The sequence below is a fragment of the Metarhizium robertsii genome (genome assembly GCF_000187425.2).
Source record: "Metarhizium robertsii ARSEF 23 chromosome Unknown MAA_Scf_1, whole genome shotgun sequence".
NCBI classification, from domain to species: domain Eukaryota; kingdom Fungi; phylum Ascomycota; class Sordariomycetes; order Hypocreales; family Clavicipitaceae; genus Metarhizium; species Metarhizium robertsii.
Genome location: NW_011942149.1, coordinates 3879667 through 3903118, shown reverse-complemented (window position 1 = coordinate 3903118; position 23452 = coordinate 3879667). Strand labels below are relative to the sequence as shown.

The following is a 23452-nucleotide window of genomic DNA, read 5'->3' as shown; positions in this document are numbered from 1 at the left end:
TTGTCTGCCCTTCGTTGTACATCTCGAGTCTCCATCACTCTACTATTCCCCAACGGTCCGATAGGTAAGCCTGCGCTCTCAGTAAGCTGCAATATCCAATATCCCGCATAAAGTACTTACGGAGTGCCTAGACCACATGCAGTGACCGGTCGTAACCACCAGAAAGGAAGGGACCCAGGGCGGTCCCTGCAGATGGTTCGTCTCGATTCCATCTGTTGTCCCAGGTCGGCGGCTTTCGGAACGACAGGGAGGTCATGGCTTCGAGTCCTTGACCGCTCATCTTGCCCCATCCACTGTCAGCAGCCAAGAGGGCACAGCTCCATACCACAATCAATCTGCATAATCTAGTCCGCCACCTGCGTTGTTTGCGTTGGCGCTAAGATGCCGTTCCCCGGTTGCCCGCATGGCAAGATGCCAAAGGCCTCGCTTGACCCATGTATCCGAACAAGCGAGAAGCTTCTTGTCCCAGAGCTTGTTCCACCATGGGTACGGAGTAACTACCATCTCGTGGTATCCCTGGCGCCAGTGATGCCGTGCCGTGCCAGGGACGGAGCTCACAATGATGGAAAACATGGACTTAACAATCACGAAGTCGTGATACGTCGATGTTGTTGAAAATACACCCGCCAACACCCCTACGACGCTGTTGCACCAATTAGGACGTGTGGTGCTTGACGTCAAGAAGGGGTTCATGACTAGAGAAATCTAGTAAAGGGGCTAGATTTACAGCTATGCAATAGGAACAGACAGCTCACTCTGCGAGATGCTATATTCACCCTTTTCAAGCAAAAGACGGAACAAAAAGGGCAGGGCCAGGGAGCTCTTTGGTATCAGTAGGCTGGATTGAATCTTCATCTTTTGTCACAGTACATATACACAGTGCCATTTGAAGCACTTATAGACACACGCCAGCTTCCGTGGCCTTTCTCAAATCTTTCCTGAAATCCAGTCCCTTTCCTTGTTCTTTGACATGCCTGCCGTGCCAGTGACTGGCAAACCGCGCTTCGTCAACTCTTCCTCAATCACCTTCCATCGACCCAAGGCGGTCTCCTTGTCGATGGGTCCAATCTTGCGGCTGTGAACTTTGACATTGGCGAGTTCTTGAACGTCACTTCGTGTCTCCAAAAGTTCAGCTAGCTTCTTAGGCTGGGATTTCTTGGATGCAAGAGTCAAGACGTGCCTGACAGTGTGCGCAGCGCCAAGTTTGGCATCGGCGATGAGGGTGCCTGTGAGCTGGTAAAGACGCTTGCGAAGCTATAAACTAGTCAGAAAATGGCTGGGTCGGTAGATGTTGGATATGAATAGCACATACAGCGAATTTGAGCTGGTCATCCAGGACGAGGCCCTTCCATGACGCGTCCCACGTCTTGAGCATCTCGCGAGCCTCCTCGGGACGAATCCTCTCCGTTGCCTCCATCTCATCGGACTCGGCGGTGAGATTCTGTGCAATGGCAGCCACATCCCCCTTCAGCGAAGCCTGGCTCCCTTGCACCTGAATCTCTGCCGCCAGCACCTGGTCCAGCTCGCTGCGAGGTCCCTCCCGCCACTTCTTCGTCGCCCACTGTGAAAAGGCGCCAGTCTCCCGCAGAGCAAGAGCCTCGACGACGGCCTGTCGCAAGTAAACCTCGACAACATCCTTATCCACCACCTTTTCCGCACTGCCGAATCCCCTGAATTCACTCTCTTCTCCCCAGTGACCCTCCTGATACCACCACGTGTTCAAGGCGCCAATCTCCTCGAGTCCTTCTGCCTCGGTAGCGGGGACATATGTCGGGTCTGAGGATGCCAACTCCTTCTCAGACGCCGCCTCGGTTCGCTTTGGCGGCAGTGTTAACCGAGACTCGAGAACCGCCGCAGGAGTCTTGTCGGTCCGCGGTTGGAACTCAAGTGCCTCTTCCGGCAGGTTCGAAGGGTCCTCGGGTTCTGGACGTTGCGTATAGGGGTCCTCTAGTCCAGGTGCCTCGCCCTTCCACAGCTTCTTACGAACCCATTCTGTATTCTTGCTTCTGGCGGCCCTCGTCGTCGAGACGGCTCGGCATGCGACGAAGGGTGCTCTGGGCGCCGACGAGGGTGTCGCCATTGCCAATTGCAAAGACGCGAGTCTCCGCATACGCGTTATTCTGGACATGGTTGGCAGTTGTGGCTGTCGACGCACCCAGACCCGGCCAGGAGTTCGACAAGTGTAAATCGAGGTCAAGACAAGAAGCTCAAAACCTGCGCAGCAAGAAAGAGTCTGGTGCATCGGCTACTTTTTTGGCGTGGCAGGCAGGGGACCAACCACATGCCGCGAGGCTGAGCTGGGTCCCATTTGTACCAGTGCTTCCTGGGTTTGACCCACCAGACACCAGACACCAGACACTTCAGAGTATTGCGACAACTGCGACGGTGACCTCTCCGTCGTAGCTCCAACTCCATCTTCCTCGAAGCCACACATGCCGCGAGGAACACAATGGCCCGAATTCAGGCTCTGGCGCTGATATTGGCGAGTCTTTTGGCTCTTGTTTCAGCAAGTTGTACGTCTGTCTGGCACCAAGACCTCGATTTCACCGCTAACCCCGACTGTGACCAGCCGCTCCAACCTTTTGCAAGTGCACATGCTTTAAGAACAGCACAATCATCCCGTTGGGGCCCAAGGGAGAGTCCTCCGGTTCTCCGTCGAATTCTTTCCTCAGTTTTTCCCTTTTTTCCGAGTCGAATCCCTCCGGCGCCGCTACTTCAGACGAATCAACCGACGATCAAGGTCTGAGTCGACGGTCATTGTCAACCTCATGTTCGGAATGTACCAAGTCGTTTTGCCTCAGCCAGGGAATCGATTTCTGCAAAGAGGCAAAGGAGGAGAATGTCGTCACCATGTGCTTCCAGCGAGACAGTAACAAGGACAAGATCATTGTCTGGGGCTTCATCCTCGGAACAGTTGGCCTTCTTGGGTGGGCTGCTTTCAAGCGTGTCGTCGAAGTACGGGGCAAGAGGGCCATGTCCCGACAAGACATCAGCTATGCGCCAGTGAGCGGCGAGAGGCGGTAGCTCATGTGTATTTTAGACGACGACACGACCTGTACATTTTCAAAGTTATCGACGGCGTTTGTGGACATCTTGGGTTACCGCGTGTCGTGAAGCATGTCTGGATGTTGTTCACGAAAGGGCTTGATTTTTGACACAATATCCACGAATACAAATCTAGAGACATATCTGAGGCACAAAATGTGTACTTCACTACTTTTGTGTCCTTCATTGACCATGTGTATACAACTAATTTTTAGATGCAGGCCGACAGACCGCTCGACAAGTCTACGCAATTTTTTTTTGCCCTTGCTTAGGTCCAGCACGCGTTGTTGCACACGAAATTCATTCCCTTTCATAATATCATCAACCTCCCACACACTTCTCTCATAACTTGGCATAAAAGATTTAGGCTTCTTCGACCAAGCTAACCTTTGCATGTCCGTTGGCAGATCGGCCGTTGATTTCACGCCTGGTCCGAACGGCCGCGGCAAGGTCCTCAAGCACAGTAATGGTGTCATCCCAGTTGATGCAAGCATCAGTAATGCTGACACCTTTCTTCAGTCCAGACGGGCCCTCGGGAGGAACCTTCTGGTTACCTTCATTGATGTTGGATTCAATCATGACACCAATAATGGCCTTCTCGCCCTCCCTGAGTTGATCTGCAACGACCTTTGCCACCTTGGGTTGGTTGTTGTGGTTCTTCTGGGAGTTGCCTGATCCTTTTGTTAGTCTCATCACCTCGGACATTTATAAATAGGTAACGGCAACTACACACCATGGGAGCAATCAATCATGATGGCAAGTTTTTGGCTCTTGTCTGACAAAGACTTCTTGGCGGCTTGAACGTTTTCCTTGTCAAAGTTGGGGCCTCTGCTTCCGCCGCGGAGGATGACGAAACCGTGCTCATTACCCTTGGTACGAGTTATAGCAGCTAAGCCCTGCTTGGTGACTCCCATAAAGTGGTGTTTGGCGGCGGCAGCGCCGATGGCATCAATAGCAACCCCAAGGTTTCCATCAGTTCCGTTTTTGAACCCGACAGGGAAAGACAATCCGGAGGCCAGCTCACGATGTAGCTGGGACTCGGTGGTTCGGGCACCAATTGCACCGACAGAGATACAATCAGCCAGGAACTGAGGGGAGATGGTGTCAAGCATCTCGCTGGCAATGGGCATGCCATTAGAAGTAAGGTCGACGAAGAGTTGACGGGAAACTCTTAGACCCTTATTAATCTGGAAGGATGAGTCGATGTCAGGGTCATTAATCAGACCTTTCCAGCCGACGGTGGTTCTAGGCTTCTCGAGGTAGGCACGCATAACTATGCACAAGTCGTCGGCAAGCTTCTCGGACAGTGCCTTGAGCCTGGCGGCGTACTCGTGGGCAGCAGCAGGGTCGTGGATGGAACACGGGCCGACAACGACCAAGAGCCGGTCACTGTGGCCCGTGACAATATCGGCGGCATCATTTCGGCCCTTGATGACGGTCCGGACGGCACTGTCGGTCATGGGGAGTTCAGAGGTGAGCAGAGCTGGTGGGATCAGAGGATCCTGGCCGAGAACTGCAAAGGATGTTAGCTCCATCGGTTGGGGCAGCGGATTTTGAAGCAATTGAGACACTCAAACATAAATGCCACCGTGTAACTGTTGACGCTGAACGACACTGCTTGGCGCTTGTATGACTGGAAACGCCAAAATGAAGTGATACCTGGCGATTGGCAGAAAGACAATCTTATTGCAGCTTGATCCAGAGCTGGGCCAGTTCCTACAGGTGCGTAGGACCAACCGCGCAGGCAAAGAAATGAAATTGGTGTAACACTTACTTCTGGTATCATCGGCCGCCAGCGGCTGTTGCAAGTCAAGCGCGGGCATCTTGAAGGTCTGGTCTGGAATTGGAGATTGTGGCGAAGAGGAAATGTCGCGGACCAGATCGAGTCACAAGCTGATGAGCTACCCTACTACGGAGTACTTCTTGGTAACTTGATTAATTGGGTGGATTGGGCGGGACGAGAGATTTCGGGCGGATGTGTGTGAGATGAGCAGAAGTCAATTGAATGGGAGAGTTTGTCAACAGATCAAACTGGACTCGACCCTGGGCAACGATATTAAAGGGCTTGAGGACATGTTTAAATGAGTCAGAAACCATGAAGCATGTGCATGTCAACGATGTACAAGCCATGGGACAACAGAAAAAAATCATGGATCGGAGCAGTTTCGGAGCGACCCCACCATGAAGCTGTGCAGGCCAATTGCTGTCAATTGCTGTCAAATGTGGGCGCCCATTTTGCTGCGAGCGGCCAGCGCTCTCCCACTTTCTCCCACATGCTCCCACTGGCCCCTCCAGGACCGACCAAGCCCACATCGTGTACCTCAAGTGCGCCCACTCGCCGCGCCTGGCAGTTCTTGAGCACGCAACATGCGCTCAGAATTTATGCACGCTAGTACGGAGTAAGGTCAACTGGTACCTTGGGTCGCAAGTCGGGCGTACATACCTGCCATCGTACGGCCGCGCCGTCGTCCACAGCCGTGACTAATGGGCCACCTCCTGTTGGGTTGCAGCCGCCTTATCCACAAACGTGTGAATAGCGCCCGTCGGTTAGTTGGTCGATCGCAAACACCATTGTGCAAGGAAGGCCTCCTTATCTTGAGCTGGGCTGACGCTGGTAGACCGCCTTTGAGGTTTCCTGGTTCGTCCCCAATTCTCCCGCTGCACCCTCAAGTATCATGGAATACTACCCAGGTACATGCCTGCATGTCTGTATACCAGGTAACATTTCAACATACTACCTAGGTAGGTGCCTAATGTATGCATAATACCTGCAGGCTCAGCTCCAATGCCGCAAGTAGATGCTATCAGTGCATCGGCATTGGTCCAGAAGCGGAACATATCTCCTAGGTACTGGTAGGGGGAAATGCTCGGCGGGCTTACTCTTTCTACTAGGTGCGCTTACCCCCTACTATTTGCTGTATTTAAACTCTCCCTATATGTGAATTATTATAGTAAAATACTACTATATATATATACTTTAATAATTATAGTATAATATACTTACCTATTATAAAAGATATATATTATACATAATATAAAGCCAAATAGTCAGGTACCTGGCGCGGCGTGAGCGCCCTTAGCAAAAAGAGTGAGCCTGCCGAGCATTTCACGTAGTAGGTACGCACTTGGCATTATTGAGAACAATGTCAAGAATGCGCACGCTGCAGTTCTCGGCGGCCTTCCTATTTATACATACACTACGGTCTGCGGATAATATTTCACGAATTTAAAATGGGAATGCTCCTTCCTCGAGTCGCATGTCAATGAAGAACCATTATTTTTGATCCTCTTATTTCCAAAAAGTCTGGTGGTGGTCCAGATACCCACAGTTGCGTCTAGGAGTGCAGGTCTCTGATACCGCTCAGCTGGCATCATCCACGCATCAATGATTAACGTACGAGCTCGAAGTGCTTCTGCATCTTCTTCGCAGTCACGCCACGGCATGTCTGTTGACGCGTCATGCGAACATTGAAGCAATTCTGAAACGGACGGAGACCTGGACTCTTGACATCTGGTGGCAGAGCAATGCCAGTCAGTCACTCCAAAACAACGAGACTCGACTGGCTTGTCTAGTTCACAGCTTCGAAACGCCCAGCCTTCAGCCAGCATTCGGCTAGCTATTGTGTGCGCACGCGCAGTCGCAGGTGGCAGGATGTGGCCCATGGAATTGTAAAGTCGCACCTACTCCGTACGGCACTCGCGTATACGAGTTGCTTTGCAAGACAAAAAAGAGTGGGCCGACTCGCAAGTTTGGTGGCACTGGGAGGATCCCCTTGGATCAAGTTGGCCCAGATCGTCGTTCAAGATGCTCCATCTCGTCCGTACGATAACCTACATATGCACACCATTCGCATTCGAGCGTCCAGGATGTCTGACCCAGCACAGGATGAATGACTTGAGAAGGCTTTATTCCGAGAGCGTATCTAGTACTTGAGCAAGTGACATCTCGAACTTTGGTCATGGAAGGGCTTCTACTCTGTATGTACCAGACAGTCTCAGGAATTCTCTAGTGCTGGCCCAGTTGCACCTGAACCAGCACCGTTAAGTCAAGTTGACCATCGTTCACACCTGCCATGCCATGTATTTTATTTGCAGCCATCGTCAAGCCCAATTAGGGGCCCTGGCCCACCGCCGCAACGCCCTGTTTTATGGCGTTTTAAGGCATCTGGTTGGATTCCTTTCAACGCTCGCATTATCGTCTAGAGATTGACCGGACACATTGGGTGGCTTCATGTTCCCGGTGCAAACTTAACACGGCCGCTCAAGGCCTGTGCATAATTCATCTTGTCATACCAATCTTTTTAATCCATGGAACATTCTGTTTATGCAGCACTCTCCCTCCACCTATGCGTCCTTCCATTGCCGTCGGCACTCGTTCCCTCCACCGACCGCCACAGGGTTGACTTTGTCGTCATAGCCCACTTCTCGTCGAGGTGTCAGCCGCATTAAGACAACGCCCTGGTCCTGAACCAAAAGTTGCTGGCCCAAGTCTGGACATCTGGAGTCGGTTTGCTACACTTTGAGCACCAAGCCTCTCTCCCTGCCCCCACGCCAACCGCGGCTCTCTCCCGACTCGCTGTCTGTGACCAGGCCGATTCGTCTCAGCTTGCCTTGCACCGCCAATCAATTTCTACCTGGATCTTTACGAGAAAGGGCAAGAATTGGCTGTTGCAACACCGTATTTTCTCGATCCCCCGCATCCTGCTCGAGTGTCTGCCATCCATCCCTCCGCGGAAAGAACCGCCGGCTTGTCGGCCTCTCGTCACCTGCCATCGCCAGTGCCAGTTTCTATCTGGGTGCCTGCTATCCGTCTTATCAACTACCGGCTGGAATCATTCTGCCATCAACAGCCTTTCGCAGGCATCACCTCTGCCGACACCCGCCACCATCATATCCGCAACAGCCCAGACGTGCATGCGATTCATCTAATACCAAAGGACAGCGAACATGTTTGCTACACAACAGTATCTGGAGGCTGTTGACGCCGGACGAAAGCGCTTCAGAGACGATGAAGAAATAGCCAATGCTGCTGCTGGCTTTGGGGAACACAGAAATGCACGACTACCTCCGCCTTGCTTGTCTTCCTTGCCGTGCCAATATGGACTCGCCGCTAACCACCTTCTCAGAAACGCATCCAGTCGCTGCCACTTCGAAACCCCCCTCGAGCAGGCCAGCATAGTCCATCTCCAAGCGTTGTACCCTTAAATGCGAGTCCTGCCTCCGCTGGTCCTCGCCCCCACGTCGAACCGTTCCAGTCTGCTTCCCATCAAGAGGGCCCGCTGCAACAAGATGCCGAGATGGACATGATGGACGTGACTATCTCATCACCTCCAGATCATGATGAAGCCGCACAACCCCCCGCCCTACTACTCAACCGTTCAACGGGTCGAATGCCCACGCCCATCCAACCAAATTTTGCGGCACAGGTCAAGGGACAGTACAGCGGATGGGCGGCTACTGTACAAACGCAGACAACCCCGAACGGAGTTGCGAACCTTGGCCATCACGTCATGGGCATCGCACAGGACCAAACAGTCCCACGAGCGATGACCGGCGGGCCAGACTGGCATACCCTGCAAAACCACAGGCGGCTACCTTCACCCATCTCGGAAATGGGCGACCCCATTATGCATGACGGCAGTGGCATTCCGACCTGCACGATGATGGATAGTGAGGAGCAATTTGGTCAATTGAGTCAGCCAAGTCCAGTCCACGGTTCAATGTCTGGACAGCCATCACCATTGCACGCCATGGAACATCCCAATGCTATGATGGATGCTGATTGTCATCACCTGCTGCAACATGGCGAATCTGATACTGATCCGTCATCCCCGTCTCCAAATCGCAAGGGACATCAGCGCAGTAAGCATACAGTTAACAGCTGGACGTGGCAGCCTGGTATGAAGAAGAGTTTCAGCATAGGATACAGGTCGGACTGTGAGAAATGCAGGCTCAAAGTCCCAGGTCATTTTAACCATATTGTAATCTCATAGGGGAGGGAACGTCGGCTGGTGGGGCTTAATACAATGAGAAAGTTACTATCAACTGGATAATAGGGGCGGGATTCGCGACTGGCAGCATCGAACCGTTGTTGGATTTAGCTGCCGGTATTATTATGAAGGACTGCCCCATGGGACAAACTCGTTTTGAGTTGGATGGCGTTGAACAAGGTATTTGGATCAGGATTATACACAACGGCTTGAGCAAGATGAGGATTAACCTTGCTATAAAATTCGGCAACATGGGCGGAAATGATTATCGGCACAATGGCATTGACTTTTTTTTATTCTTCTTCAACTAGCGATTTCGACGAGGCTCAGTACTTTTACTACCACACAGCTAAGCGACTTTTTCCTTTGTAATTTGATACATACCTAGGTAATTTTTTGGCGCAGTGGCTACCAGCCATCACTATCGGGCACATTACAAAGATTTTATAACGTCTACTGGGTGCAACTCCTGCGTGGCGCATTCTCACAGCACAGATGTGTACTACTATCAAGATTGGATTTCCCGCTGAGGATATTTCATGTCCATAAGTTGATACCAAAGTGACAAAAAATCGAATGATGTGAATACTTTTGTTTTTAAATCAATGTTGATATGCAGGTAGTTGGGATCAATCCCTCTGTTATTACATACAAGAACGACTCCTGACGCCAATCTAATGCACAACCAATCTACAGAGATATGATACATGTTTTTGTTTCCACCTTCTCGCCATGCCTTGCTAGACCATGGAACGATTGGAACGACAATACGGAATTCCTCCCGGTCCCATTTAAGCACGTTGCTCTGCTGGCAAGTCTACCAAGGCCACCAGCCGCGCTTTCCTGTTTTCTGTCCTGAACTGCCAGTATCCAGACCCAGTTGGTCTAGACTACCGCCTTTCAGTTGATTCTGTTTCTCTGCTTCCCAGGCGTCCTTGGCCTTGGTCTCGATTGACTGCACTACACCACCCTCGGCAGCCAACGGCGCAGTTGCGTTGGACGGCGTCTCCCCAGCTGCCGTTGATCCACCAAAGAAACCCGAGAAGACGCCCAAGACGCCCTTTCCCGCCTTCTCCTCATCGGCGGCATCTCCAGAAAATTTCGGCTTCACGTGCTCCTCGAAATGTGTTCGGTGCTCCGCCGGCGCTAATAGGGGCGGCAGCTTGACGCCAGTTTCCTTTGCTTCGCGGTTGGCCTCTTCCACGAGGAGGATCTGCTCTTCGGTCGCGGTCCCCTTGAGGTACGCTATGCGGGCGGCGGCGAGGGAGTCGGCCTCGAGCTTCTTTTGGGCTTCGACCCATTCCGCGCGGCGGGCGCGGTTGTATTGGAGCATGTCCCAGACGGAGTAGACGCTGACTACACCAGCGACAGCTGTGAAGAAAGAGAAACTCCAGTGTTAGTTGCTACAGTCAATCGCATGGGTTGGCGGGGTGCGATGAAATGGCACCGCAAGGGAGCTGGGGGGTTATCATACCCGTAAAGACGACGATGCCGCCGACGGTCCATCGATGCGCAACATCCAAGAACCGCCTCGACGCATCGATGACCCGATCTGTCCTGCTGATCTGTGCCTTTTGTGCCGCGATGTGTGCCTGCCTCAATCGTCGAACCCGCTGCTCGGGAGTCTCGCCGGGAACCCGAGGTGACGGCTTTGGCGTCGCGGCAGCAGCTCGTCCCCCGGCCGCACCGGCTGTTTTGGACGTGGCGTGAGGGATGGTTGATGTGAAGCGTGTTGCGTCCTTGACGCTTCGAGGTCCTATTCTAGACGCCATGGTGGGCTTGGGAGGGAGGGGGTTTGTGTTGCGGTACACTTGACGCAGGAAAGAAGTCAAATGCCGAGTGATTTGATTGGGGAGACGATTGGGGGAGAATGGCCTGAGGAATCGCCTTCTCGTGAGATTTTTTGGGACGACTAGCTGGGTGGTGATTTTAGCGTTTGTGATTGGGTACAGGCGGGAAAATTTCGGGCATGGCAGCTCGAGCTGGGAGGGGGACATGATTTTACGTGGGCCTGATTCAATGCAATGAATCTACAGCATCGCTGGAATTGATGATGCGGTTGCACATAGAGATAGATATTTTTGAAAGGCTGTAGTTGAATTCTACAGTCTGGCGATACTGGAGAATGAAGCCGGTTGGATTGGAGAGTGTTTGACGAGACGTCCCTGCGCCTGCTTTTTCTCCTAACTCGGACACACCTAAGTAGCATGGAAAAGGCGAAGGGACCTGTCAACATTGAACGACTCAGAGGTAGGAGACTAGTTTTCTATTGAATGACAATAATGACTCGAGACTTGGAGTACAAAAGTCATACCACTCGACAAAACTTTGATGTGACCGACTTCCCTCCGTACAAATTCACGTCGCGTTGGAGCCATCGTGAAACGACAACGCGCTTCCATGCTCTGCCACAATCCACATAGAGCTCGAAGCACCTCCACCTGCTCATGACATACTAGAACTAAATAAACGCACATTGCTATTGTTAACTGCCAACACTCCTAGTACCAAGATGTTTACTGAAAATGCATCTCCAATAGTGAGAAGGCATCATACTTTGGGTCTTCTTCATGACATCGCTCAAGGCAACGCTCACAATGAAAACGAGGTGAAAATCAAAAATTACGCCCCCCATGGCCCCGAAGGACAATGGAGCAAGGAACGACTCCGCGTTGTGCAATGCAGGCCTTCCATACTGAATCCCCCGAATCTTGAGCTGGGGAACTCGGAACAAGGTAAGTATGAAGAAGAAAGGAAGAAAAGTTGAAAAGCTGGAAGAGTCGGCCAAGTTTTATAGCTGTTTGTTGGTGCCTGGGGCAGCCATTTCTGGTGGAGCCTTAGTCATCCCACGGTGCCGAGAGATTTTCCGATTTCACGTGACCCACACATTTGGCCCAATTCTCGCTTCCTGAGCTTCGAGAGGGCACACCCCACCTGGTACGTAGCTTTTGTAGGGCACGAAAACCCTTTAGACAATTTGTCGAGCCTCCATCTCCGAAAATTCAACGCCTACCGAACATCGACAACCGGAGCGAGTTTGATCGCAAGCAGGCACAATGGTACGATTACCCCGTCGAATGCAGGCATTTGCATGATTTAAATCATCATTACTGACGAGATTTTTTTTTCCAGGCGATCAAGCACAACCAGAAGATTGTCAACAACCGTGAGCAGCCCACCCCATTACACCGAGAGACGACAATGGCGACGACGACATTCGACTGACATATTCTCCAACAGACTTCCGCAAGGACTGGCAGCGACGGGTTCGCACCCACTTCGACCAGGTATGCGATGTCGAGACGGACTAAACGACGAATGGTGGCTGTGAAAATGTAATGGTGATGTTGACTTTTCATAAACAGCCCGGAAAGAAGGCCTCGCGCCGTGTTGCTCGTCAGGCCAAGGCTGCTGCTCTGGCTCCTCGCCCCGTCGACAAGCTGCGTCCCATTGTCCGATGCCCTACTATCAAGTACAACCGCAAGGTCCGCGCCGGCCGGGGTTTCACCCTGACTGAGCTCAAGGTACGGTTCTCCTGCCCGACGACACGCGCTCCCCAGTCCCGATTTTGATCTCGCGACATGTTCCCCCGAATGGATGGAGGACCGAAACGCAAACCAGACGTTCTGGGAGACGGACTCGGCTGGAGTTTTTCGATTTTGTAAACTGGTCTTCTAACACATTTTTTTTTTCGCTCACAGGAGGCTGGCATCGCCCGACCTTTGGCCCGCACCATCGGTATCTCCGTCGACCACCGTCGCCAGAACCTCTCTGAGGAGAGCCTGGCCATCAACGTGGCCCGTCTCAAGGCCTACAAGGAGCGCTTGATCTTGCTGCCGCGCAAGTCCAACGCCCCCAAGAAGGGTGACACGAAGACCGACATCTCCAAGGTCAACACGGCCACTAGCATCTCATCTGTCCTGCCCATCGCCCCCACCGACATTGCTGTCAAGGAGATTAAGAAGAGCGAGATGCCCAAGCCCATCGATGGTGGTGCTTACGCTGCTCTGCGCATGGCCCGAAGCAACAAGCGATACCAGGGTGCTCGCGAGAAGCGTGCTAGAGATAAGGCGGAGGCCGAGACTGCTAAGAAATAAACTGGCAAAAAAGGGTACTGGTGTTTGAGGGTTTTTTGCTCTTTGCGTCTCTTTGGAAGTGGCTACGTCGGTTCGAGACTCTGAGGGAGTTCTTGCCCCGATTTCATGGCGGAGAGATACTATAGGTCCAGGTCAAAAATATTATTGCATGATCACCAGCTTTTTCTTTTTTGTTTTTGCCTTGTATACAAGATCGCCAATGGGAAAATGCCTATTCTCGTGAACTTTTTAGTTTGGGAGCCGCTACAAAGGCGGCATCACAGTGATGTTCCCAGCCGGCGCTTCTATCTAGGCAGAATGTGCTTTGGTTCTATCGGTAACAACAAGATGGGTTCCATCCCGGACGAGACCTTGCAATGAAGCAAGTTTCTCTGGCGCTAGCTCGCTTTTTGCAACCTTCAACAACTGGGTACATAGTACGAGTGCATTTTCTCTGTCCACCTTTGCCATGTTTTCCTTTTGCTTCGGGTCGACTTGTTGAGGTTCCAGCTGCAGCTCACCTGCGGCAGATGACAACTCTGGGTGCGGTTCTGAATCTCTGGACTCGTCATGAGCGGCAGCACCTTCTTTGTTTTCTGGCTCTGGGCCCGTGATTGTTTCAATCAAGGCACTCTCTGCTGCCTTGTCACCCAACACGGATAGCACCACCCTCGCACCACTCTCAGACCGGGACATGAGGGCAAAGACGAACCAAGCTTCGGAGCGGAGAGACGGCCATTTACCTTGAGTTATGAGAAACCTTAACGGGTTTTCGACATGATGTTCCTTGTAGAAGTTTGATAATTTGCTCTCATCAGTGTTGTCGTCGTCGTCGGATCCTAGGTTTTCCAGAACTTCGGACACGGGTGAAGAGTGAAGTACTCGGCAAATTCCTGCCACACATCTGGCTGCCTCAAGCTTGGTTGGTTCCGCGTCTGAGCGTCTGAATAAGGATATTATACCACTTGCGCTGGATAGCTGGCGGACAGAAGCATCCGTCGGGGCGGTGTCCGTGCTGGCGCAGATCTGGCGAACGTTGGAAGGGCAGTTGAGTAGGAGCAGACGCGTAAGAGATACTGCTGCGAATTGGATCTGCGGTAATGTGTCAAGAGAGTATATTCTTGGAACACAGTGTGGAAGTAGGAGGTCTTTTAGTTGAGGTTTGTTCGCTGTCGGGATTGCTAGATTTTTGAGGAATGAGCAGGCTGCATGGAGGAGTTGAGTCTCGGTGACGGCTGAGTTGGATAAGAGCCTGACAAGAGGCTCATGTGTTCCGTATGTGTCTACCAAGGCAATCGAGGTTTTGTCAGAACGAGATAGATTACCCAAGGCTAAGCAGCCAGCAGATTGCAAGAAGGGATTGTTCCCTCGAATCCAGGCCAGGAAGGATTGCGGCACAGCATCTGATAACGGGTAGGCCGTGGCGAAGGTGTCGTTGCCGGAAACATCGGCCAGAGTTGAGAGCAAGGAAGTCCGTAATTGCTTCAGTTGGGTGACAGTGTCTTCATCGTCAACGTCGGCAACATTCAAACCAGCATGAGCATGGTAGAAGGCATCCATAAACAACCCCATTTGCATTTCCGATACCACCCTGGACTGAAAATCTTTATTAGCTAGGTAGGCCACGGCCACTCCTACAATAGCAATGAACTCGTCAACATCCTCTTTTGCCTTTGGCTGATTAGCCAGTTTGAGAAGAACCTCTACTGTGGATGGATCTGCAACAGCGCACTCTCCTTCTTGCGATACGAGGAGAGCCAAGATCTTGCAAATATATGGAACAAATGGGGCGTATTTGGAGATTTGTGGCAGAGATAGAAGGTGCACGAGTTGTTGGCTGAGGCGGGATTTTGAGGCCAGGACTTGAGCAGGATCTAAATCAACTTAGTACAAGTCCTCGTGCGTATAATTACCGCGACAAGTCTTTTTTCTCACCATAATCAACCAGAATGTTGTAAATGACCGGAATGTTGAACGGTATTATGCTTTCATCCTTCACATGTCTAGTGATTGCCAATAGCCGATTGTCTTGCACCACTCGAGCCCGGTTCTCATCGGTATCAGCGCAAGAATTCCCTATCAAACGAAGAGAGTGTATGCGAAGCTTTTGTCTCAGGCCACCCTCATCTAACAAGCCGAGAAAGAAGTCCAGGATTCCGGAATCTCCGTATGGGAGACGCCATGCCACTATATGTTGGTAAGCTCGTATTCATAGAACAAGACCAACCCCCTTTCCCAATCCTGTCAACAAGAGACGGACGGTCATTCTGCAACTCACCATCTCGACTTCCATCCCCAAGTTTCTCTGCTATCAAATCCAGCTGCTCAGACTTAGTTGACCAGGCATCTCTGCAGGCAGCCAGAACGTTGGAGAGAAGTTCTGCCCTTTTCAGACGGATATCAGACGGATCCGATGAACCTTCAAGGCTGCTTTGCTTATCACCACCACCGTACTCTTGGAGAAGAGCGGCAACTTCTTGCGGTGTCATGGCGCCCGTCTCTCTGGCCTTCAGACTGGCTTTGCGAGCAAGTCTGGGCTGAGCTGAGCAGCCTGAAATCCCCACAGGCTTGGTTACTGATGAGCCCTCATAAGCAACAGCCAGAGACCACTCAGCCTTCTTTGCGGATGGACCAACAAAAATTTCACGTAGTTTGCACAATCTCTAATTACTCTATCAATATCAATTATTCCCCTCTTCTCAGTGTAATTGGCCCGGGGAGGGTCACATGGCAAAACATTGTCTCGCCTCGCAGAGGTTCCCAAATCGCACGGCAAAATACCGGCTAAATCACACCCACGCCCAAGTTCTTCCGACCGCGGAATCATTCGCTAGCATCGCGCCCGTGGAAAAATCGAGAAAGCCGCTCCGAACCTCCAATTCCTACACTCAGCTTCGAGCGAGACAAGGGCCATTTCCCCCCCAAGGCGGCCCGTTACTTTTTTTCACACAGGGCCATCCTGTCGCGAGAGCCTCGATCGCCGGTGACTACGGTTTGAGCAAACTGACTTTTTTTTGACAATGGTACGGATGAACCTTGCTCTCCTATCCCGCCCCAAGAGCTCATGAAGCCCTGCTTCAAATGCGCCTCCCCAACAACGGGCCAGCCATGGCGAGCCCGGCTCTCGAAAACAAGACAACTAACAGGGATGGAACGCAGGCGCACCGGTTTGTCGTGACCGCCTTCCTGACGGGCTCCCGAATCCTCGGCCGATCCTTCATGGCGGCCTACAAGCAGGCCCAGGCTGCGTCGCAGTACCAGCGCGCGCAGGCCAAGGCTGGCGGCGGCGCCGCGTCAGGCCGAGCCTCCCTGGCGTCGGGCATGACGCTGGACGAGGCGTGCAAAATCCTAAACGTCAAGCCCCCGGCCGGCGGGCAGGCAAACGTCGAGGAAGTCCTGGAGCGATACAAGCGGCTGTTCGACGCCAACGATCCCCAAAAGGGGGGCAGCTTCTACCTGCAGAGCAAGATTGTCCGGGCGAAGGAGCGGTTCGAGCGGGAGCTGGGGCCGATACGGGAACAAGCCGAGCAGGAGGCCCAAGTGAAGGAGGGATGGAAGCCAAAGGTCTACAAGGACAAATAAGCGATACCCCGAACCATTCTTGGACAATGGCGCACGTGTGTTTTTATGATCAGCCCGGCCCCGTCATCTGGCCGCCGACTTGGAAATCATCTTCCGACAAGGAAGGGGTTGGGGTCTGATGGCCCCGAATAATCACGAATTCAAGGAAATGGCCATGACGCAACGAGGCGCCGGCTAGGCTTCCTGTGGGGACGAGAATCTTTTTTCTTTCAATCGTTTCCCTTTGTATACATGTACATCTTCACTCGACTGCGGCATGGCACGGCGTTTTTATGGGCGGCACATTTAGAGGCATGACACTGAAAAAAATGGCCGCTGGAGATCAGGATTTAGACGAAAAAAAAAGATGCCTTGAGCTTCATGTTTAATATACTTGTACTATATGACACATATATTTGGAGTCGAATAATGGCTTTCCGTGTAAATTAGTGATGAGTGCAGGGTAGTAAGTTATACAATGTGTATAGTATATGGACCCGGGAGCAGCCCCGAATCCTTGAGGTCCTTGCGTTTGGGCGGCGGATGGAAGAAGATGTAAAAGGCAGCATCAAGAGGATAGCTACACGATTTGCCAAAAAAATAGCTTCCCTGTCCCAGCTGACACACACATCATTTCTATACATGTCTCCCTATCTATGTATGTGTGATTCTTCAAAACCCAGGCCCTCCCTTACTGCTTCCTCCTCACCAGGCCCTTCCAGAAATCAAAGCTATTCTCATCGCTCTGCAGCGTCCATATCTTGCCCGTCCCCCGTCCCTCCGCGTCCGTCTCCTCAGCCCTCAACATGCCCCAATCCCTCGTGATGCCCAGCACTCTTGCTCTCACGCCACCCTCCGCCTCGAGCGAAATGGCCTGCCCCGTGTGCAGCCAGTGCCGGTAGTATCTTTGCTCCAGGTTTTCGGAAAAGCCTTGGCGGCGGAACTGCGCGTGGATGGACTCGAGGCGAGTTACTATTCTCGCCAGCAAGGATTCCAAATGGAGAGGAGACGCATTCGCGGGTAGGAGATCGGAGATGGAGGTGGTGGGACGAGGATTGATGGCGTTGATGCCGATTCCGAGAACGATTTGGTATGAGCCGTCGCAGTAGCCGCATTGGGAGAGGATGCCACCGATTTTGACGTATGTTTTTGACGATGCTGGTTTTGTGGGGTCGAGGGCATCTGTTTTTTTGGTTTGCCCGTTAGTATGGCATGGAATTTGGGGGTGAGGATTCAGGCGGTAATGACTTACAAATGTCGTTTGGCCATTTGAGCTTGATGGGGAGGTTCTCATAGCCAACACCGTATGACTGGATGGCCTCCACGATGGCAATAGCAGCTATGTACTGGATGAATACTACGGGTCTGGAAGCGGCTAGGTGGGCAGGGTGGTTTATGATTGTCGAGAACATGAGTCCTCCTGGGGGCGCGACCCAGACGTTGGTCCCACGGCCACGGCCAGCAACTTGGGTTGCTGCAGAGAATGTGAAGCCGGTTGGGAGCTTGGAGATCAATTTCGGGTTCCTGTTGAGGAACGTCAGCATGGTCTTCGTTCCGCCAAAAGAGTTCCCCATAGCCTGGCGTACTTTTCTAGCAAGGAGTTGGTGCTCGTGACCACATCGCCGTACATGAGGATGTTGCCCCAATCTTCGGCGCCGTCCTCCTTCACCTGGAATCTCCGGAGACTCGAGAAGTAAAGCTTATGGTCGAAACGAGGAGTCATTTCTGTAGTCGGCAGCGCTTTTTCATGAGCAATGACACGCTTTGTGATAGTGCTGTAGTCGATAATGCCGGTCTCGCGTGCAGGATGCTCATCCGCCGCTGGCAGGGACCGCTGCAGGTCTTCCAACGTGAGTCCATCCTGGTCGCTTTGAATGCAAAACCTGTCCGCTTCACCTGCGATGAACTCCTCTCCATTCTCCTTGTCAATGACTTCGGCCCAGGCATAGAGCAGCTCCGAGACTTGGGAGTTGTCGACGGCAGACAGGTGGATGCTGGAGAGCGTGGGCAGTGTTGCATTTTCGGCGCTTACTTCGAGACCGAGTTTTTCCAGGCAGGCTTTTAAGAAGCTGAATCTTTTATCGTCATCTTCTTGGAGCTTGTTGATAAGGTCGTCGTATCCTGGGATCGTAGGTTGCGGAGAGAGGTTTACAGGAGCAAATCTATCAGTTATTAGCCTTGACATCTGCAGTCTTTTCTTTTTCTTTTGCAAGTTTACACATGCACTTACTCGGGATGAGGACCGGACAGCAGAGCTTTGCCGTCTCCAATATGACATAACACCAGAGCAGCTTTGCCATCGCCGCCATCCACGTCCAAGTCTTCCGCATAGGACGCCAAAACTTCCACCTTGCGTCCCGTCACTTTACCCACGTCCACGAAAACACCGCCTCCGTTATAATAAGAAGAAAATGTCTCCGGCAGGCCGTTCTTGAACGCCCCAGTTGCGACCTTCAGGACGGCAGCACGCGCACCCTTTTCGCTGCGGTACTCAAATCCCTTGAATGCGCCTCCCCGACAGGTTCCGGGATAAAAACCCAACTCCCTGCTTCCAATAACCTCAAGCGGCTTGTTCCCTATTTCAAACTCACACTTACTGCTCCCGTAGTATCCACCAGCACAGAGGCCCAGATACGCGCCGCCACGGCGAACAAACTCGCCAATGCGGCGGTTCCCTTCGCCATTGAGAACTCTGCAGTAGCCCAGATCTGCGCCGCCGGGGATGACGAGGAGCGCGCAAGTGGGAGCCCATGGTTCCTTGAGAATGACCGATTCTGAGACGGGGATGATGGCGTAGTTGGGCGAAAGAAGGCGCCGGAGGGAGTACATGCACTGCCGGACCGATTCAGACGTAGTCCCCGTACCTGGATAGATTTTCAAAAAGTCAGGAACTCGGCGTCATGGAGGCCCAGAAAAGTGGCTGCGTACCCGTATAGACGAGGACGTTGAGCCGCCGGGGCGTCATGATGCCTCAGGGTCTCAACCAAAAGTTGCCGATGGAGATGGTCGCGCCCGCGGAAAGTCGGCAATTTTCCCCTCCGTCACCAAACTTGCCTTTTTTCTTCTGTACTGCCCGACACCAAAGGGTACGCAATGGGGTCGCAGTCGTCGCGCCCAGAACCGGATCAGCCAGCAATGGCCCAGAACGAAGGCAAACTTTCGTCTGTGACGGAGCCCGTGGACGATGATGAGCCGGATGAGTGGTGAGTGAGTGGGCTTTCTCACGTTCCTGCCGTTTGTTGGGGGTGGCCATCTGCCTCGAAACGTCTCCGGCCCCGATGCTGAGCCGCGACACACTGACGCTCACACAATTGCGATGCAGGGACAAGAGAATATTCAGCACTGGATGTGCAGGTAAGTAGTCTTGTTTCTAATTGACGATGCATCAGTCTTTTTTTTTTTTTTCAATTCTTTTGGGGGTCGTTTTGCTTCCGGCGCATGACGGGGCAAGCGGAGACACTTTTGTTGGGTGTCATGGACTGACGTGTTTGTAGATGAGAATATGAAAATGACCGATTGCTACTTTGAGAAGAAGGATTGGAGGGCCTGCGCCGCAGAGGTAAGCTTCAATAGCCTCCATTCTCGAACAATGCTAGACTAGACCATTTGTTATCCCCGCGCGCTTCTTTTCCAGAGTGTCACTGACCAGACGTGCCGCCTCTCAGATGGAGGCATTCAAGCAATGCTGGAAGCGTCATGGAAACGACGAGCGCACATCAAGCAAAGATGCGTGACTCTGAAGCAGCACTGTGTAAATAAATAAATGTGTAGCCATATGCAACATTGCCATCAATTCATCACCGCTTTCAATGCAATGTCCCGACTCCTTGGCCAAGCTATGATTACAAAAACACCTTGTGTGGGGCTCCCATCTAAAAATTCACGGGGAAAAGCTCCCATCTTCTTCTCCTCCTCCTCCAGCTACACATGACCAAACCGCTTCAACACCAACCTCTCTTGGCCATTCTCCCGCACAACAACACCACCGCCGCCGCCTGTCTCCAACGCCCCCCGACCCCGTTACATGCGCCCAAACAAGCCCACATGAGACCATGATGCTCTCCAGACGAGCCGCCTCAGCGGCAGCACGAGCCCTCGCCCCCCGCGCGCCGTCCCTCCCTCTCGCAGCCCGGTTCTATGCCACCGAGGCAGCTGCGCCGGCCGCTCAACCCTCGCCAACTCCGGCAGCGGCCTCGAAACCCGCCCCCGCAGCTTCAAAATGGGCCAAGGCCAAGACGGCGGCCAAACCCGCCCGCAGCGCCAGCACCAGTACCAGCTCCAGCTCCAGCTCCAGCTCCTCCCCGACCGAGGCGGACGCGATATATGAGCCCAGGACCATCGCCTACCGGGCCGAAGGGTCGCAGCCGCCCGTCGACGCCGCGAGCATACCGGCGGTAGACTGGGCCAACAGCTTCCACGGCATATCCTCCCGCCCCGTAACGGAGGAGCAGTTCCGGGCCCTCATGGCGCCGCTCGCCATCAAGGACATCGAGGTCAAGCCCGACGGCGTCGTCTACCTCCCCGAGATCAAGTACCGGCGGCGGCTGAACGAGGCCTTTGGCCCCATGGGCTGGGGCATGATCCCCAAGGGCGACGCCGTGGTCGGCAACTCCATCGTCACGAGGGAGTATGCGCTCATCGTCGACGGCCGGTACGTGGAACCCCTTCTTTTACGTGGGGAGAAGAGAGAAGAAAAATAAAATAAAAATAATTTTGCTGACACCCAGCCGACAGGTTCGTCTCGCAGGCCCAGGGGGAAAACGCCTACTTCTCGCCCGACCAGCTGCCCTCCTCGGTCGAGGGGTGCAAGTCCAACGCCCTGATGCGCTGCTGCAAGGACCTCGGCATCGGCTCGGAGCTCTGGGATCCCCATTTCCTGCGGTGGTTCAAGAGGACGCACATGGAGCAGGCGTGGGTCGAGCACGCGACCACCAAGAAGAGGAAGGCGTTTTGGTTCAAGAAGGGCGAGGTGCAGGTTTCGTACCCCTATAGCCTGGCGAAGTAGAGGAAATAATCTAATCACGGAGGGCTACTGTGCCGGGATAGACATTTATTCATAAGACGAGGTAGTGGATGGGCGGCGGTAGTGCGTGTACGATATGCGACAAGGTCTCTTAGATGTAGCGTTTTGGTAGGTAATGCATGAGCGACGGAGTTTCGCCATTGACTTCAAGTCTTTGCAAGTCGAATCTTGTGAACTGAGTCTAGTCAAGTTGAAGGCAGGGGGGCACTGACTGGCCGGCCGCGACCGTATATTAGGAGGCATGTCGGCTCAGAGAGTGATCAAGCCTCAGAAACGACGAAAAAGAAAAAAAGGGATATCTAAACCAAAGAGCAGCGAATTCTACACATGTATCCCAAACTCCTTTCTGGCCCATTGCGACCGAAGCTCCTAATCTTCCTTGGGCCCTCCCGGACCAGGAGTCGCATCACCAGTGCCGCCCCAGCCCCATGGCATCCAGGAACCTCCTGCCGTGCCGGACGGGACATGGCGCCGACGAAGAGCCACATCATCTTCCGCCCCGCTCTCGGCTTCGACCTTTTCAAAGTCGGTCTCGCTGCGGCTCTTGCTTAGGGCACTCAACGTGCTGAGTCCACTAGGTGGCCGCTGAGTAACTTGGTCGTCGTCCATGTCGCGTGTGCCGGTTGGCGCAAAGCCTCCGGGTGGCACGGTGTGAGAGGCTCCGGTGCCATCACGTTGAATCTGCTGCGCCTCGCGATCCAAGGCGCCCAAGACAATATTGAGGCGCTCACGCTGAGCAGCGATAAAGTTCATCTTTTCGGCCGAGCCTCGCAGGTTGGGGGGGATCAGAGTTCCCGAGTCAGTCATGCTTCTGCCAGACGAGCCACCGGGACTGCCAGCAAACCCACCGGCGTTGGAAGCAGCAGCGGAAACTGCGCTCGCCAGCAGATTGTAAAACTCGTTACCAGTGTTGGCGGTGCCGGCCCATCTTGTCGTCGGGACGCTAAACCGCGCAAGCAGCGACTGCGTGTAGCCCTGCGGCCCAGCGGATGATGGGGACGGCGAGGGTTCGGGTTCCGAGGGAGGAAGGTTCAGGATGTTGGTTTTGAGGTACTCGATGGCGCGGCGGAAGTAGGTCATGCCAGCGGCCTTGAGGCGCTCATGGGCGCTGGCAATGAACTCGTCTATGCTGGTTTCATTATCTGCGAGAAAAGGGTGGACATGTTCTTCGTAGAGAACACGGGCGCCTTGGGTTTGAGGAAGAATGAGGTAGAGGAAGAAGAGCAGGCGAAGATAGCCGTAGAATGGGATCCTATGACGGCCAAGGCTGTGTAAGTTGACCGGCTTGTTTCACATTTGACGGCTGGGGTACGCACCAGAAGAGGATAAAGGATAGCCACGACTCAACCAGCAAACAGATGCTGAAAACAACCCAGTACATGAGCCATGGCGTCAACTGAGCGGGATCCGACGTCTTGAGAGCCTTGTAGGAGGCGAAGATGGGGAATAGGAAGGAGGCGACGGAGCTGTTGCGGCGAGCGGATCAGCACGCGATGTCTGGCGTTGGCATTCACGAGAGTATGGAAATGAGCACGCGGGGTGGGTTGTGACGACATGGCGGCGGGGCAGACAGAGCTGGGTACGTACGATAAGAGCATGGCAAAGAGGTCGAACATGGCTGCGGCTTTTTCGTCGAGGCCAGTGGCCCCGGGACTCTCTGGATGAGAAACAAAGGCGCTTTGTATGTTCCGCGGGCGGAGGAGGGCCAAGGCGATAAGGAGTGAGCGACGAATCGACAACGATGGATATTCCGGCTC

At 53.2% G+C, this 23452-nt stretch overlaps 11 protein-coding genes across 11 annotated transcripts; 5 read left to right on the top strand and 6 right to left on the bottom strand.

Annotated features, from left to right (window-relative positions):
• Positions 1-927: 927 nt before the first annotated feature.
• Positions 928-2080, bottom strand: MAA_02346 (Ribosomal protein L50, mitochondria; the record flags this gene model as incomplete). The annotated part of the gene is made up of 2 exons (XM_007820344.1): positions 928-1254; positions 1313-2080. 2 exons carry the CDS (start codon positions 2078-2080, stop codon positions 928-930), a joined length of 1095 nt encoding a protein of 364 aa, XP_007818535.1.
• Positions 2081-2449: 369 nt separating this feature from the next.
• MAA_02347 (uncharacterized protein) lies at positions 2450-3024 on the top strand (the record flags this gene model as incomplete). Its single annotated transcript, XM_007820345.2, has 2 exons — positions 2450-2513; positions 2570-3024. 2 exons carry the CDS (start codon positions 2450-2452, stop codon positions 3022-3024), a joined length of 519 nt encoding a protein of 172 aa, XP_007818536.2.
• A 384-nt stretch (positions 3025-3408) lies between these two features.
• MAA_02348 (DAHP synthase-like protein) lies at positions 3409-4868 on the bottom strand (the record flags this gene model as incomplete). Its single annotated transcript, XM_007820346.1, has 3 exons — positions 3409-3716; positions 3779-4558; positions 4820-4868. 3 exons carry the CDS (start codon positions 4866-4868, stop codon positions 3409-3411), a joined length of 1137 nt encoding a protein of 378 aa, XP_007818537.1.
• Positions 4869-7992: 3124 nt separating this feature from the next.
• On the top strand, positions 7993-9067 carry MAA_02349 (uncharacterized protein; the record flags this gene model as incomplete). Its single annotated transcript, XM_007820347.1, has 3 exons — positions 7993-8022; positions 8172-8982; positions 9039-9067. 3 exons carry the CDS (start codon positions 7993-7995, stop codon positions 9065-9067), a joined length of 870 nt encoding a protein of 289 aa, XP_007818538.1.
• Positions 9068-9852: 785 nt separating this feature from the next.
• MAA_02350 (uncharacterized protein) lies at positions 9853-10807 on the bottom strand (the record flags this gene model as incomplete). The annotated part of the gene is made up of 2 exons (XM_007820348.1): positions 9853-10406; positions 10510-10807. The coding sequence occupies 2 exons, from the start codon at positions 10805-10807 to the stop codon at positions 9853-9855; spliced, it is 852 nt and encodes a 283-aa protein (XP_007818539.1).
• A 1284-nt stretch (positions 10808-12091) lies between these two features.
• On the top strand, positions 12092-13132 carry MAA_02351 (uncharacterized protein; the record flags this gene model as incomplete). Its single annotated transcript, XM_007820349.1, has 5 exons — positions 12092-12094; positions 12168-12201; positions 12276-12322; positions 12401-12559; positions 12737-13132. The coding sequence occupies 5 exons, from the start codon at positions 12092-12094 to the stop codon at positions 13130-13132; spliced, it is 639 nt and encodes a 212-aa protein (XP_007818540.1).
• Positions 13133-13420: 288 nt separating this feature from the next.
• On the bottom strand, positions 13421-15600 carry MAA_02352 (Armadillo; the record flags this gene model as incomplete). Its single annotated transcript, XM_007820350.1, has 3 exons — positions 13421-14985; positions 15047-15298; positions 15390-15600. The coding sequence occupies 3 exons, from the start codon at positions 15598-15600 to the stop codon at positions 13421-13423; spliced, it is 2028 nt and encodes a 675-aa protein (XP_007818541.1).
• Positions 15601-16219: 619 nt separating this feature from the next.
• MAA_02353 (Protein Transporter, Pam16) lies at positions 16220-16693 on the top strand (the record flags this gene model as incomplete). Its single annotated transcript, XM_007820351.1, has 1 exon — positions 16220-16693. The coding sequence occupies one exon, from the start codon at positions 16220-16222 to the stop codon at positions 16691-16693; it is 474 nt and encodes a 157-aa protein (XP_007818542.1).
• A 670-nt stretch (positions 16694-17363) lies between these two features.
• MAA_02354 (Biotin-protein ligase) lies at positions 17364-19637 on the bottom strand (the record flags this gene model as incomplete). The annotated part of the gene is made up of 5 exons (XM_007820352.1): positions 17364-17854; positions 17925-18196; positions 18259-18834; positions 18903-19536; positions 19601-19637. 5 exons carry the CDS (start codon positions 19635-19637, stop codon positions 17364-17366), a joined length of 2010 nt encoding a protein of 669 aa, XP_007818543.1.
• Positions 19638-19807: 170 nt separating this feature from the next.
• MAA_02355 (mitochondrial genome maintenance protein MGM101) lies at positions 19808-21677 on the top strand (the record flags this gene model as incomplete). Its single annotated transcript, XM_007820353.2, has 5 exons — positions 19808-19875; positions 19995-20026; positions 20167-20231; positions 20566-21323; positions 21407-21677. 5 exons carry the CDS (start codon positions 19808-19810, stop codon positions 21675-21677), a joined length of 1194 nt encoding a protein of 397 aa, XP_007818544.2.
• Positions 21678-22064: 387 nt separating this feature from the next.
• On the bottom strand, positions 22065-23311 carry MAA_02356 (TB2/DP1/HVA22-related protein; the record flags this gene model as incomplete). Its single annotated transcript, XM_007820354.1, has 3 exons — positions 22065-22947; positions 23012-23161; positions 23283-23311. 3 exons carry the CDS (start codon positions 23309-23311, stop codon positions 22065-22067), a joined length of 1062 nt encoding a protein of 353 aa, XP_007818545.1.
• Between the last annotated feature and the right edge of the window lie 141 nt (positions 23312-23452).